Source organism: Protopterus annectens, chromosome 1.part2, assembly GCF_019279795.1.
Source record: "Protopterus annectens isolate FY-2018-M chromosome 1.part2, PAN1.0, whole genome shotgun sequence".
NCBI classification, from domain to species: domain Eukaryota; kingdom Metazoa; phylum Chordata; order Ceratodontiformes; family Protopteridae; genus Protopterus; species Protopterus annectens.
This window is the reverse complement of record NC_056727.1, coordinates 1,080,376,946-1,080,392,846: the sequence shown is the minus strand read 5'-3', so window position 1 is coordinate 1,080,392,846 and position 15,901 is coordinate 1,080,376,946. Positions and strand designations below refer to the sequence as shown.

At 43.6% G+C, this 15,901-nt stretch overlaps 1 protein-coding gene across 4 annotated transcripts in view; it reads left to right on the top strand.

Annotated features, from left to right (window-relative positions):
- Nucleotides 1-15,901, top strand: part of GMEB1 (glucocorticoid modulatory element binding protein 1) — a 536,371-nt gene that overhangs the window by 126,865 nt on the left and 393,605 nt on the right. Inside the window, exon 3 of one of the 4 annotated variants that reach the window (XM_044059984.1) lies at nt 1,978-2,108. In XM_044059984.1, the coding sequence (XP_043915919.1) occupies nt 1,978-2,108 (131 nt within the window). The remainder of the gene's footprint in view (nt 1-1,977; nt 2,109-15,901) is intronic. The other 3 variants (XM_044059987.1, XM_044059986.1, XM_044059985.1) reach the window with 3 other exon arrangements.

Sequence of the window (15,901 nt, the reverse complement as noted above, 5' to 3'; positions counted from 1 at the left end):
GAGATGCTTCACAAGGGCCTGTCTTTTTCCTCTGTTAAAATCTACGCTTCAGCAGTTTCAGCTCACTATAACACAGAACCACCCCTCTTTTCTCATCCCCTCCTCAAGCAGTATCTCAGAGGGGCAAAGAACTTGAGACCACCCAGGAGAGCTCCTACCCCTGCCTGGGACCTTAACTTTGTTTTGGAGAAACTCACTCCACCTTCTTTCAAGCCAGCTGCTACTGCAGACTTTCTTTCTTGGAAAACAGCCTTCCTTTTAGCAATCACTTCAGCTAGAAGGATATCTGAATTACAGGCCCTTATGGCAGTGGATCTTTTCATCATCTTTCATGCGGACAGGGTATCTCTGAGGACCAATCCATCCTTCATGCCCAAGGTGGTTTCCACTGTGGCTCTTAATCAGTCCATTCATTTGCCAACCTTCTTTCCCAATCCACATCACAAAGGGGAACAGATTCTGCATTCCTTGGATGTGCACAGACAACTTAGATTCTACTTGGACAGAACTAAATTTCAAAGAAAATCTGAACAATTGCTAGTAGCATTTGCTGCTGGGGCATAGGGGAAGGCTATTTCAAAACAAACCATTTCTAAATGGATAAGCCATTGCATTCATTTCTGCTATAAGCACCATGGAAAACCTATCCCCCAGGGGATCCGATCTCACTCCATCAGGGCTGCATCTACTTCTGCAGCCTTTCTCAGAGGTGTTCCTACCAGGGATATTCTAGAAGCTGCTACCTGGAGTTCTGTACATACTTTCACCAAACATTATCATTTAACAATTTTTTCTAAATAGAGAGCTGGCTTTGCCACTTCTGTCTTGCAGGGGCTAATGCTGTATAAATTCCTCCTCCCAACCATAGGTTTGGGAATCTACCCAAATGTAATGACTGCAACAGTGAAACACGAAGAACATAGTGCAATTGTGTACACTTTCCATAAATGTAGATGTTCGAGTGTATTCACTGTTGCAGTCGTAGTTACCCTCCCTCCAGCGCCCTGTTTTTCTCTGACTATACCTCTACCTTATTTTACTTTGCTTAAAAGCCTTTTTGGTGTATTTGCTTTTGGTTGGAGGCATATTTTTGTTTTTTTGTTTTTTTTTAAATTTTATTTGCTCCCCATTTGGGGGGCACCTGACATCTGGTGCAAGAAAAACTGATGTAATGGCGTCGGCTGCATGTTTATACTCCTGACGACCTGACATCATGGAAGAAGGGACAGCAACCGACATAGGACCCAAGACTTTGTTAATCAGGCCGACTGAGGGCAACCTGCCAGCAGATGACCCCAAATGTTTTGACTGCAACAGTGAGTACGCTTGAACATCTACATTTATGGTAAGTGTACACAACTGTACTTTTATCCTTCTTTACCTAGAATTGTCAGCTGTTTTTTTTTTTTTTTAGCGAGGAGAGCATATCATGTGTGTGACATTTCAAACAAATTTTGGCATCCCATTAGATATTTTAATGCATTAAAGGATGGCTGATGTGTCAATGTGTTACTGCTGGACCAATGCTGGTAATATTTTCAGTTCTGTGTAATAAAGATGTGGATGTTGGTTAGACATTCATTTGCTCCCTCGGAAAAAAAACATATCGTATGCCCCTGCCTGTAGTCAGTACTGTGATTCTCCTTCTACAAAGACAGAAAACGGGGTGGATAATTTAAGGGTTGAATCTTCAGTATGACCAGAATATTACAAGTTTTCCCAAACCAAAGAAAAATAAAACTGAGCTACTTTTTAGTTAAACATCATTTCTGTTTGCTACACTACAAGACAATGCAAGTTGGACCCAGCTATACATTTTCTTAAGATTGTGGTTCAATAAAGTAAACTGAGTATTTGAAATGTGTGCTTCTGTGTGTTTATATGGTTGAATACACTCTAAATATAAATGCTTAGTTTTCTAAGTATGGTACTAAAATTTGAAATGCACTTTTTTCTCTTTCCTTGTCTGCTATGTAGATTATGCCCAGCTAGTGATTTGATCACTGCTAATTTTATCAGTTTTTCTAGCAGAATATTTGAAGAAGCAGCTGATTCAGGCACCACAGTTGTGACGGTAGAGACACAATGCAAAGTTGAAGAAACAGAAGGTATGTTTCGCTCAGCTTTTATTTGATTTGAACTTTACTACTGCTTTCTAGGAAACCTCTTAAGCAAGACCGTGCTTGTCGGAAGGTTTTGGAAGCGCACTTCAGGGCAGAAGATAACTGCATGTTAAAATGAAAAATCGTCCATTTGAATTTTTAAGTTTAAGAATTATGGGTTTATGTGCTATGTTTTAAGAACTTCTGCAAAACGTTGAATATTATGAAACTGTGCATATGTCGATAGTAAAAGCTGTACTTCAGAATTTGGTGTTTGTTTTGTAATCTTGATGAGCCGCTGCCTTCATGTCCTACACTATTTTTTTCATTATAGTATTATATTATTTCAGTTATCCATAACAGAAAGTGACTTTTAACTCCCCATTTGTGTTAACTGTTTAATGCTAAAACGGGTTTTCACAGCGGAGTGACATTTCATTTTTTTTTCTGTTATTATTTCATTTATCTTGGGAGCTATCAGGATCATGAGTGGCTGTCAACTTGTGTTTGTGGTACTAGTATGTTGCAAAAAGTGTTCACAATGGACAGCTGCAGGTTTTCCGTTTCTTTTGGAAGCTACCATACAATGACAAAGAGTAGATAGGTTGTTGTTCATATGTGCAGCAGTTGATACCTTTTCAAGATGCATGAATTACTTTTCTTCATTACTTCTGTACTTTCACTGCTGGTTTAGCATACTTGGGTTAGACACCTAGTGGGGTTAGGGTACAGTATCAGCATGTGTACATCTGACACAAGCGTTATTGTACTGGGCACCAAAAGAGGGAGCCTGTCTCTACAGGCAGTGGTTACAGGACTAGTGGACATGTAGGAAATAAGCTATAAATAAAAAAAAAGTCCAAGGTGATGCCCTGGTAATATCTGAAATGATCCACAGAAAATGAATGATAAGGCAAAGAAGGAAAAGGATTTGGGATGTCAGTCCTATCTGAAGTGAATCATGCTGTGTTGTGTCAAATGGTAGTAATGAAAGCAAGCTGGTTGGCAAAATGTATAGTATAATGTTTGTGTCTTTCGGCTTTTCCCGGTTAGGGGTCGCCACAGCGGAAACTCCGGTCCGCTAATGATTGGCAGTTGATTTTTACGTACCAGCTTGCCAGGCCTGACGTACAACCTTCAACGAAGGTACGCCCATTCACGCATGTCTCCATGCAGAAGACGCTCTAGCTGAGAATCGAACCAGACAGCGTGTTACTGTGAGGCGACAATGCTACCGCAGCTATTAATTGCAGAGGGTCCCTCCCATTTTACTGGGCATTGGTAGGACTGCGTGTGGAGTACAGTATTGTTGTGTCTAGTGCTCATGGCCAGACAGGAAGGTGGTAGTGGACAATGCAGCAGTAAAACAAAATGTTGAAGGAAGTGGAGGAGAGTGAATATGAGGAGAGGTTTGCTCAGCTCAGCATGCATACAGTAGAATCAAGGGGAAAAAGTTGTCTGCAGAATCAAGTCTTCCGAGGTCCTTTCCTGAGAAGACTTTTCAGCACACTTAAACAATTGCTGAACTGGTGCCCTCTGGAGGCATTCAGGTCAGGGTGGGCACTTATCCTTGCTTCCAGCAACCTGGACTTCCATCACTCAAGACAAATGACTGTAGAGGGTAATATCCAGAGGCTACTGCATTCCCTTTTACTCTTAGGTTCATAGGTAGGTACTGTCTGTAGAGGGTAATATCCAGAGGCTACTGCATTCCCTTTTACTCTTAGGTTCATAGGTAGGTACTAGGCTATCGGCCCAAGGGCCTACGTAAGCTTAGCCAACAAGGTTTTCTGGCTTACGCCTCCCAAGAAAGTTATTTTCCTGTGCCACTGTCGATCAGAGACACAGACGAGATCCCTGGGGTGTATTTCCTATTTCCCATCCAGTCATCAAAATTTTTCTTGGAGTGCTAATGAAGAACTTTGCTTGACATAGATGGGTAGCCTGTTCCAGAGTATGGGAAGTCTCTGGGACAGGAATCTATCCCTCCAGCATGTCCTGTTTATTGTGGTGACAAGGTTTAGGTCCCTAGAGTGTGTAGCTCGGAGCGATTGGGATTTCTTTAGGTGTAGCATGTCCAACAGCTCTGGGTTTGACATAACTTTGTATGTTAGGCAGAGATCACCTCGGAGTAGGCGATATCCTACGGAGTAAAACTGTTTTGAGACGGACAGTGTAGGGCATTTGTTTGAGGCCAGCAATCCTCTTTTTGAGGTACCTCTGTGGCCTTTCCAGCTGCTGCAGATATCTTGTGAGGTACATTCCAAAAGGGACGTTGTACTCTATAATGGGTCTAATGAGTGTCGAGTAGAGGGGAACATTGACTTTTTTTCCCCAGAAGAGACTTCCTGATGTACCACCCTCTCAAAAGGAAGCAGACGCTTCTGAAATAAGGAAGCTTCTAAGTAACTGAGTCATCCAAGAGGCCTTACCTGACCAAAGACGATCCAGAGTTTACTTAAGGTTCTTTTTAGTGCCAGAGAAAAACGGGGACCTAAGTTACTTGAACAAATTTGGAAGAAAAACAAAATTCTGAATGGTTACAGTACACTCAAGTCTGTACTAAAGGAGAATGACTGGATGTGCTCAATAGATTGATGCATACTACCTTTTAAAGCTGGACAGATGCTGTAAGAAGTATCTTCATTTTTGGCTGGGAGTCCGTCATTTTCTATTCAGAACTCTGCCTTTCAGTCTCACCATAGCTCCTTGGGTGTGCATATAGTATATGGCAGTAGTAGCAGCTTGTCTTCGAATGCTGGAGTTCTGGGTGTTCCCTTATTTGGATGACTGGCTCATCACCTCCCCTACCAGAGATCTACTTATCCAGGCTAAGACTACCTTGCTGCATCTTTGTTCAAACCTAGGCATTACCATGAATTTAGCAACTGTCAGCTGCCTGTCGGGTGCCAGGATCCGCCACATAACCCATGCACTCAGGTCACTCCACAACAAGTAAAAATATGACTCCATGATTGTCCATGATGATGTGAATGACCTGAGATGTACCTCCCTGGACTACTTGAAAAGAGGCACAGAAGATCTCTCCGATCTTGTAGCCCAGGCAGGTATGACCCTAGCCCCGAGTAGCATCCTGCCATGCAGAATGATACTGCAGTACAAGGACAAAATGATTGACTTCAACAATTGGCTAAGCTTCTGGTGTCATTCTAAGGGGATCCAGTATCTGTCTGCCTGGGACGACGTGGTCGACAGACCACAATGCTTTGCCAGAGATGGCCTGCACCTGTTACCCCTGGGATTCCGGATAGTGGCAAAGGCTCTTGCTGCCCCTATAGTGCCTTTTTTAGGCAAGGTTCAAATGACAAATTCACCACCATAACAGGAACAGGCAAGCAAAAACTGAGGGTAATGCTACTCAGTGCTACAAGTCTAAATCTCAAAATGCACTCACTCGAGGCATTCCTTAAAATGGAGAACATCAATGTCTGTGCAGTGACTGAGACCTGGTTCAAGGCTCCAGAGAGCACCCCTGCATTACCGGGCTATAACTCATACCACACTTTTCAGCCATCTAACCTGGACCGGAACACCAAAGTCGGAGGTGTGTCCATATTCATTAAGGACATCCACACCTCCAGGCTAGTTGCTCAGCATAATGCAGCCAAGGTTATCCAAGTGCAACAAACCCTGGACAAAACTGCAATCCAAATTGTAGCTTGCTACAGATCCCCCACCATGCCCCAGGATTCCCACTCCTCTTTTCTTGATATACTGGAAAATATTAGGGTTCAACCAAGCACCCTAATATTGGACTATTTCAACTACCCCACCATTAACTGGGAAAACTACTCCTGTACCAACTCCTTCGCTCAGCACTTTCTGGAATTCATAAATTCCAGTGCCCTGGATCAACTTATTCACACCCCCACCAGGGGCAACAGTATCCTAGACCCTAGTCATTACCAACATGAGTGGCCAGTGTTCCACACCTGAAGTCAACTCCTCGTTGGTTAGATCAGACCATAAGCTAATCAACCTTAGATATCCACATCCCGACCCCACCCCCCATTAAGGAAACCACGGTAAAAAATTTCTGTAAAGCCAACTTCATGCTTCTTAAGACAGAAGTGGCGAACTTCATGACACCCATACAGATGGACAATACAGTTATGACTGCTGAATCCTACACAAATACACTCTATAAGCACTTACATGAGTGCATGGATCGTGCTATCCCAAACAGAACCAAGACGCTATCCTCCAAAAAAAGAAAGCCAATCTGGAGGTCCCCTGCCATAAACAAACTCTACAACAGAAGGAAGAAATTGTTGCAAAGGAGAGTAAAATCCCATGAGTGGAGGAGCTCCCCTGGTCAGCCTCAGCAAGAAGCCGAGATCCCTTATAAGATCCTCCAAAGCTAGCTAAGAAAACAAGATTGCCACTGATTCTAAGGACAACCAGAAAGCATTCTATAGCTATGTCATGAATCTCAATGGCAACACCCAGATCAGCTCTGAGTTACAGCACGATGGCACAAAAATTACAGAACCAACTGATATTGCCAACATCCTGGCAGATAGGTTAAGTGCTAACTTTACCCCCCTCTCATCCCCTAAAGGGCCCATATCTATAAAGGAAGAATGTGAAGTCCCTGTAATCACAACTTCACAGGTAAAAGCAGCACTCTCGAAAGCCAAAAACACAGCATCCCTGACACCGGACAACATCCCAGGCTGCGTTTTACACAAACTGGCTCCCCACCTAAGCACCATGTTCAGTCATAGCCTCACATCAGGCTTTGTGCCCACTGAATGGCGCACAGCAACAGTTATCCCACTCCACAAAGGGGGAGCCACCACTGATCTGGGAACTATCACCCTATTAGCCTGACAAGCCTGGTCTGCAAGGCCATGGAACGTATCATCATGGAATTCGTAAACAAAGACATTGGTAACCTTCAAACTCTGAACCCCACCCAGTTTGGTTTTGTGAAAGGCAGATCTTGCCTTCTGAACCTGGTCGACTTCTTTGAGACAGTCACCAAAGCCGTAGATGAGGGTAAGGTGGTTCACACAGCCTATCTTGACCTCACCAAGGCTTTCGACACCATACCCATTCTGGAATTATAGCTAAACTCACTAAACTAGGTGTAAATCCCTATGTCACAAGATGGGTTGCCAACTGGCTCACTGACAGAACCCATACTGTAAAAGTTGCAGACTCCAAATCTGACTTCAAACCAGTGACAAGTGGAGTACCACAGGGTTCAGTCCTGGGACCTCTCCTGTTTGTTATCTACTTCTCTGAAGTACAGGCTAACACAGAAGGCCTCTGGCTAATGACATTCGCAGATGACTGCAAATTAGGAGCTATAGTTGAGTCCCCAAATGATGTGGACATCTTGCAGAAGGGCCTCACTGAGACAGATGCCTGGTGTCAGAGCCATGGCCTCAAGCTCAATGCCAAAAAGTGCATTGTTATTCCCTTTGGTAAAAACTGTACCCATGAACTACCACATAGGCAGCAGTCTTCTTAACACTGAATGTGTGATAAGAAACCTTGGGACCCAGGTGGACAGTAGTCTCTCCTTTGATAATCACATTGCCACAGTAGTCAGGAAATCCTTCTACATGGCACACCTCATCACAAAAGGGTTCTCATCCAGGAAAAAAAGAGATCATTGTTCCCCTCTGCTCGACACTCATTAGACCAATTATAGAGTACAACGCGCCTTTTGGAATGTACCTCACAAGACATCTGCAGCAGCTGGAAAGGCCACAGAAGTACCTCACAAAGAGAATTACTGGCCTCAAACAGATGCCCAACACTGATCATCTCAAAAAACTCCAGCTTTACTCTGTAGCATATCGCCTAGTCCGAGGTGATCCCTGCCTAACATATAAAGCTATGTCAAACCCAGAGCTGTTGGACATGCTACACCTAAAGAAATCCCAATCCCTCCGAGCTACACGCTCTAGGGACCTAAACCTTGCCACCACAATAAACAGGACTTGCTGGAGGGATAGATTCCTGTCACAGAGACTTCCCATACTCTGGAACAAGCTACCCATCCATGTCAAGCAAAGTTCCTCATTAACACTCTTCAAAAAAAGTCTTGCGTTGATGGGAAATGGGAAATACACCCTGGGGATCACTTCTGTGTCTCTCTGCTCGACAGGGGCACAGAAAATTAACTTTTTCTTGGGTTGGCGTAAGCCAGGGAACTTTGTTGGCTAGGCTTACTTAGGCCCTTGGGCCAATAGCCTAGAACCTACCTATGAACCTATGAAGATCTGAACTTCACCTAGTTCAATCTTTAGAGTTCATAGGGGCTCAGTTGGACATAAATCTCCAAATTGCAAAACTTCCCAAAACAAGTATTACATTCATCAACAAACTGGCTTTCTTGTCCAGTCAGAAGCCACCAGCAAAAACAATTCTCTGTCTTCTAGGGTCCATTGCAGCTTAAATCACATTGGATTCCCTGGCCAGGTACTACATACAAGGTCTGCAGTGGACTCTTGCAGTCCACTGGTTGATAAAACATAAACACATGCCTTTTACAGTATCTTAAACAAAGATTTACAAGACACATATCCCATGGCAGTTAGTGTCCATATGTTTCACAAGGATGTACTTTCAATCTTCCCTGTCCCAGGCCACGGTGACCACAGACACTTACCACTTGGGTGGGAAAGGACATTACCTGGGAAAGACGATCCAAAGTATGTGGTCACATCAGAGGCCAGTCTACACATCAGTGTCTTGGAGATGAGAGAGGTTCTCCTAGTGTTTCAGGCCTTTCAGAACTCTGTTCCCTCAGATGTGATGTATATCCAGACAAACAACATGGCAGTCTGGTACATAAACAGGGCGGAACCAGATCTTATCGGTTATGGCGAGAGGCCACAAGACTGTGGCAATGGGTGATATCTTTCCACAGCTTTCTAATAACAATGCATATTCTGGGGAATTCCAATGTGTTAGTGGATAGGTTGAGCAGGTCTGTCATTCTCCCTCACGAGTGGTCTCTACATTCATTAGTCACAGAGCAGGTATTCAGCTGTTGGAGCCATCCTTGCTGTGATCTGTTTGCATCTCCCCACAACATCAAGTGCAGCAAGTATTTCGCTCTGATCCTCCGTAAGAGGGAGTCAGTGAGGGATGCTCTGACCCGCAATTGTCCTCCAGGACTTTCTTATGCCTTCTCTCCCACTCCTTTGATTCCAAAATATTTACAGAAAGCATTGGTGAAGATCATCCACATAGCCCCTACTGACCTTGGACAATTATGGTTTCCCTTCCTCTGAATTCATCTAGTGCACCCTCTGTGGGTGCTGGGCTCCATCCCAGATTTACTTTCTCATCCATTGATGTTGCCTGAATCAGACATTCAATCCCTCAATTTGACTGAATGGTTTCTCCAATTCCAGTGATGGCTGGACAGCCTAGATGTTCATCCTGTGTTGTTAATTTCCTGACTTCTTCTCAGAAACTTTGTACACGTAAGATTTACAAAAGCAAATGGAAAAGGTTCCCCATATGGGCAGTCGAGCACATACTTGATCATTTTTCGGCTTCTCTTCCAGCACTTTTAGAATTTCTTGCCTATCTTTTTCAGAATGGAGCCAGCTGTTCCCCTATCAGTGTACAATTAGTTGTCATATCTTCCTTTCATATTGGTGAGAATTGCATGCCCTTTGCATCTTTAAGACTATCTAAAGCCTTTCTTAGAGGAGCTTGTCTATTGCACCCCCCCTAAGAGACCCAGTTCTTCCCTAGGATGTTGCAGTTTTACTGCTAGCCTCGATTTGAATCTGTTGCTAAAGTTGATTTCAAATTTGTATCATGGAAAACTATTTTCTTCGTTACTGTTGCTTCTGGTAGGAGACCTTCTGAGCTCTATGCCTTATCTGCAAAACCTCTGCAAGTGTTTTTACAAAGGCAGTGTGTGCTTGAAAATGAACTCCTTTCTTACTTCCAAAGATGGCTTCTGAATCTTCCGTCTACCAATTCATAAATCTTTCTATGTATTTTCCCAAGTTTTTCAAAGGCAAATATACATTGCACTTAATGGATGTTCACTGTCCATTATGATTCTGTTTACATCAAACAAAAGCCTTCAGGAAACTGATCATTTGTTTGTCTCCTATTCCCCTGCCAAGGTGGGAAAGAAGTATTCAAAGCCGCTCTCCAACATTTTTGTATGTTTATAAAGAAAGGGGTTTATCACTGCCTACACCCCAAAAACCTATTCTGCTAGATCTGTAGCCTCTTCAGTAGCCTTTATTCCAGAGTACCCTCTTGATGATATCTGTGTAACTGCCACCTGATCCAAGGTTCATACCTTCATTTCACATTATAAATTGGACATAAAGTCCAGATCGAGTCTCTTTAGGATCCAGTTGAGATGCAGAATATCCTTCCATAAGACCACCCAGGTGTTACAGTAGTGGGGGGAAAATTATGTACTCACCATAATGATAGATATTTGTTGTCTGTTTCTGTCTTTCCTCAACTTCCCAACATTCTTTCATGTATTTTATTTAACTGCTAGGAATATGTTGGCTGACCTAGCCTTGGTTCCTAGAAGTCTTTCTTATCAAGACAATAGTTATCAGCTAGTTTCTTTACTTCTAAGTTAGACACTGTGTACTTGCCTTTTTTTTTTCTTGCGAGCAAAATCAATTTGAGGTAGCTGGGTCAACATGGGGAAATTGTGGGTAAAGGAAAGTGCCTGAGCACCGGATCCACATCCTGAAAGTGGCTGAAGTCATATCTTACTCTGATCCGAAGGACCTATACGTTGAGGAAGGATGGAAAAAGACAACACAGATGTGTTCTTATGGTGAGAACATAACTTTTATTTACACCTGGTCCCCTGCTAAGATGTCATTATTTTGGGTGTCAGAATAACTTGGTTTACTCGGGGTCCTCTTTTTTTTTTTTTTTTTTTCTTCTCCCCCTCAAATGAACGTATGATGTGGGGAGACTGAGCAGTATGCAAATATACAGCCACCCATTAGTGTAAACTTTGACTGTAGATGATTGTCACTGTTTGTAACACCCCAATCCCATGTGTAAAAATGGGGAAAAAGGGGTTGTGGATGGATGGACTTGTAACCGAAACTCTGATGTGATTGCAGTTAATTAGGGATTTCTGAACAGCAGGGTCTTTCTGGGAAAAGAAGCTAAATACTTTATTTCTTCACAGTGTAATGTTAGATGTGCATCTAGTCAGGTTATGATAATTTGGAGATTGTGGCTTAGTCTGTGTGTACATGAAAGCAACTGAACACAGGTGTAACTTGATCCCAGGTTAAACCGTTGTGAACCTGGATTGTCAGGAACAGTGTGTGTGTGTGTGTGTGTGTGTGTGTGTGTGTGTGTGTGTGTGTGTAATAAGCTGTATATAGGTTCATAGTTGTTTACTAGGCTAACGATCACAAGGGCCTTTTTAAGCCTAGCCATGCATCCCAAATCTCTGACAAGTTCTGATACCCTAGATAAGTGTAAGCATGGGCCTGGGAGATTAACCGTTTATAGGTTACCTGTATCCATTAGAGACGTAGGTGCCAAACCAGGAATGAATTTCTGGTTTCCCATCCACTTGTCTAAGTTGCACTTTTGGGTTAGGGAGGAACTCTGTTTCACATGGATGGGGAGGCTGTTCCATAGACATGGTAGTCTCTGGGATACATACCTGTCTCTCTAGGAGGTCCTGTTTATATCACAGGCAAGGTTTAAGTCTTTAGAACAGGTAATTCTAGTGCTGTTTGTTTTGTGAATATGCAGGAGGTCTATTAGAGTGGGGTCTGACAATGCCCTGTATGTCAGGCAAAGATCTCCCCTCAAAAGCTTGTAGGAGACAGAATACGGGGATAGGGTCTTAAGAAGGTCTGCACAGGACATTTTACTTATGCCCTGTATTCTTTTAGTGATGAACCTCTGTGGCATTCCAGTTGTTGGATATGCATGGTTAGGTACATACCAAAGTGGGACATTGTACTCAATGATAGGTCTGATGAATGCCGAATACAGTGGAACAATGACTTTCTTGGACTTAGATGCCATACCTTTGTTTATAAGTTGTGCAGCATAGAATGATTTCCTCACTACTACAGACATGTGATGGTCAAAGGCTAGATTGCTATCTATGTGCGTCCCTAAGTACCTAACTACTGAGTTAACTCTAAGGGATGTATTGTCAATATAATAGTTACCAGGGATGGATGACATCCCAAAGGATACTGTTTGCATTTCTTGGCATTTCGTTTTAGTCCATGGCTGACACCAGTTGCTTATGTCAGCCCTTCTTGGAGAACTTTTGTGTCATTGTGAAATTAAATGACAGCTCCTAATTTGCAGTTATCTGCAAATTGAGTCAGCCAGGGACCACTGACATTGGCCTTGACTTCTGAGAAGTAAATGCCTAAAAGGAGCTGTCCAAGGACTGATCCCTGAGGACCTCCACTTGTGATGGGCCTCTTTGTAGAGGTGGACTTCCCAATTCTAACTTCCTGGGTCTTGTCTGTGAGCCAGTTGGCTATCCACTGGGTGACATACGGATCTGTACCTAACCTCACATTGGCCTTGACTTCTGAGAAGTAAATGCCTAAAAGGAGCTGTCCAAGAACTGATCCCTGAGGACCTCCACTTGTGATGGGCCTCTTTGTAGAGGTGGACTTCCCAATTCTAACTTCCTGGGTCTTGTCTGTGAGCTAGTTGGCTATCCACTGGGTGACATACGGATCTGTACCTAACCTCTTGAGTTTGTCAACAATGCCGGAGTGGGGTATTGTGTCAAATGCCTTGGCCAGGTCAAAGTAGGCAGTGTGAATGATTTTGCCCTCATCCATTGCTTTGGTAACCTTCTCAAAGAAGTCTACCAGGTTGAGTAGGCATGATCTGCCCTTGACGAAACCAAACTGGGTTGGGTCCAGTGTCTGGAGGTTTACTATATCTCTATTGATCATCTCCATGATAATTCTTTCCATGGCTTTACATGCAAGACTAGTGAGAGTTATGGGTTTGTAGTTTCCAGGGTCAGTAAATGGCCCACCTTTGTGCAGAGGGATGATTGCTGCCTTTCTCCATTCATGAGGCATGAAGCCTGTTTTCAGGCTACAGTTAAACAGTAATTCCAGAGGCCCTGATAGGTTATATTTCATACTATTTAAAAGGCATCCTGTGATATTGTCTGGGCTCATTGATGCAGTGTTCGTCTTAGAAGAGAGAGCATTAAGAACCTGTTCTCTAGTGATAGAGGGAGTTCTATTTGATGATATTTCCTGAGGGAAGGTTGAAGGGGAGAGAAGGGTAAAGTTGGAGCTGAATTTATCAGCCAGGAGGTTTGCTATATCTTCTGGCTCAGTTTAGGTGGCTCCATTCAGAATGAGCTCTGTACACAATTGTGTATTGCCTTGGAGGTTGCAGACATAGCTAAAGAATACTTTGTCCTTGGCCTGGGAGGCCAAACCTGCCACAAATTTGGCTTTGGTAGACTTTATTTTCCTCTGAGCTGTTTGTTTAGCCTGATGAAAGTGCTTTTATCCTGGTGGGTACTGTGCCTCCTAATTTTCGCCCTGATTTTTTTCCTTCTGTTATACAGACTTTTGATTTTGTGATTCCACCAAGGTGGCTTGTTTTTTGAGTTATTTCTGTACTTCCTGGTGGGTATAGCTGCCTCTATGCAGCTATTAACTTGTTTGTATAGGGTTTGTGTGAACAGTTCTGCCTAGGCAGCAGTGTTCTCTGGGTTTATGGAGGCTTGAAATTTTGCCAGGTTCTCACTTAATAGCAAGAGGTTAGCCTTAGAATAGTTCCAGAATATTCCAGGTTTTATTTTTACTTAAAAGGAGACCATTTTGTGACCTGACTTTACCAGGGAAGGCATTACAATAGGGGGTGTTCATCAGCCTCCCATATTAGTGAAGACCAGATCCAGTATGGTTGCACCCCTGGTTGGTGTATTGAGTATCTGGTCCAGGGAGTTTGTTCATAGGTGTGTGTTAGGCTAATGGCCCTGGAGCCTTTACAAACCTAGCCCAAAAAAATTGCCCAGGCACCGTGCCACCCGATGTTAGTTCACAGTGCCCCTGTGATCCCTGGAGTGAACTTTCTGTTACCCATCCACTTGTTAAGATCTCTCTTGAAGAGGGCCAGCGAGGTGCACTGCTTGTCATGAATGGGAAGTTTATTCCAGAGCATGGGCAGTCTTTGGGAGATTAACCTGTCCCTCCAGCATGTTCTATTAATTGTGGTAATGAGGTTGTGATCTCTGGAGCATGTGGCACGGTGGGACTGAGATTTCTTTAGGTGTAGTATTTCAAGTAGGGCTGGGTCGGACATGGCTTTGTAAGTCAAGCAGAGATCACCTCTAAGTAGTCTATAAGACACTGTGAACAGCTGAAGTTTCTTGAGTCTGTCCATGTAGGACGTGTTTAAGACCTAGGATCCTTTTTGTGAGGTACTTTTGTGGCCTTTCTAGCTGTTGTAGGTGTCTGGTCAGGTACATGCCAAATGGGGCATTATATTCGATGATTGGTCTAATGAGGGATAAGTAGAGAAAGATGATGACCTCTTTCTTCCTGGATGCAAAACCTTTGGTTATAAGATGTGCCACGTAGAAGGATTTTTTGACCACAGTGACAATGTGATGGTCGAAGGTGAAGTGGCTCTCGACCTGGGTGCCCAGATCTCTTATGCCCCCTTCAGTGTTCATTGGGCTCCCATCAAAGTGGTAATTTGTGGGGACTGAGTTTTTTTTCCAGAGGGGATGAATACGCATTTTTGGGCTTTGAGCTTCAGGCCATGGTTCCGACACCCGTCATGGGTCTCAGAGAGGCCCTTTTGTAGGATGTCTGCATCATTTGGGGAGTTGATAATGACTCCTAGCTTGCAGTCATCAGCGAACTTGGTCAGCCAAAGTCCTTCTGTGTTGGCCTGGATGTCTGAGAAGTAGATGCCAAACAGGAGAGGGCCCAGGACCTAGCCCTGTGGGACTCCACTCGTGACTGGTCGACAGTGTGACTTGGAATCTGCAACTTTCACTCTGTGGGTCCTTTCTGTGAGCCAATTTGCAACCCGCTTAGTGATGTAAGGATTGATCCCTAGTTTGGTAAGTTTATCAATGATACCGGAGTGGGGAATGGTATCAAAGGCCTTGGCCAGGTCAGGGTAGGCTGTATGCACTGCCTTACTCTCATCCACAGCCTTGGTGACTGCCTCGAAGAAGTCATTCAGGTTCAGCAGGCAGGATCTCCCCTTGACAAAGCCAAACTGTGTGGGGTCAAGAGTTTGGAGATTGCTTATATCTTTGTTAAGCAGGTCCATGATGATGCGCTCCATAGCTTTGCATACCAGCCTCATGAGGCCAATGGGGCGATAGTTCCTGGGGTCTGTAGTTGCTCCCCCTTTATGGAACGGGATGACTGTAGCAGTGTGCCATTCATGTTTACAAAATCCAGGAATCTCTGTGCATGTACGTTTGGTGTCATGTAGGATTCCCAGTTAATAGTGGGGTAATTAAAGTCAGCCATGAATATGGTATTAGGTTGGATGGTTAGTGTTTCTAATAAGTTTAAATATATGGTATGGGTTTCATGGGTCATAGAGAGGGACCTATAGCTTGCAAGGAAGCTGTACTCTATGGTGATTTGAACTTGGAATAGTTCAAGTGCATTGTCCTGTTTGACCAGCCTTGAAGTATATTTATTTTTGCTGTAAATAGAGACACTTCCACCTTTAGTCCCTGCCTGTGAAGTAGCTGGCCTAAATGTGTGGAAGGCTTTATAACATATGCACTGTTGATATGCGGCTTTAAAGAATGTTTC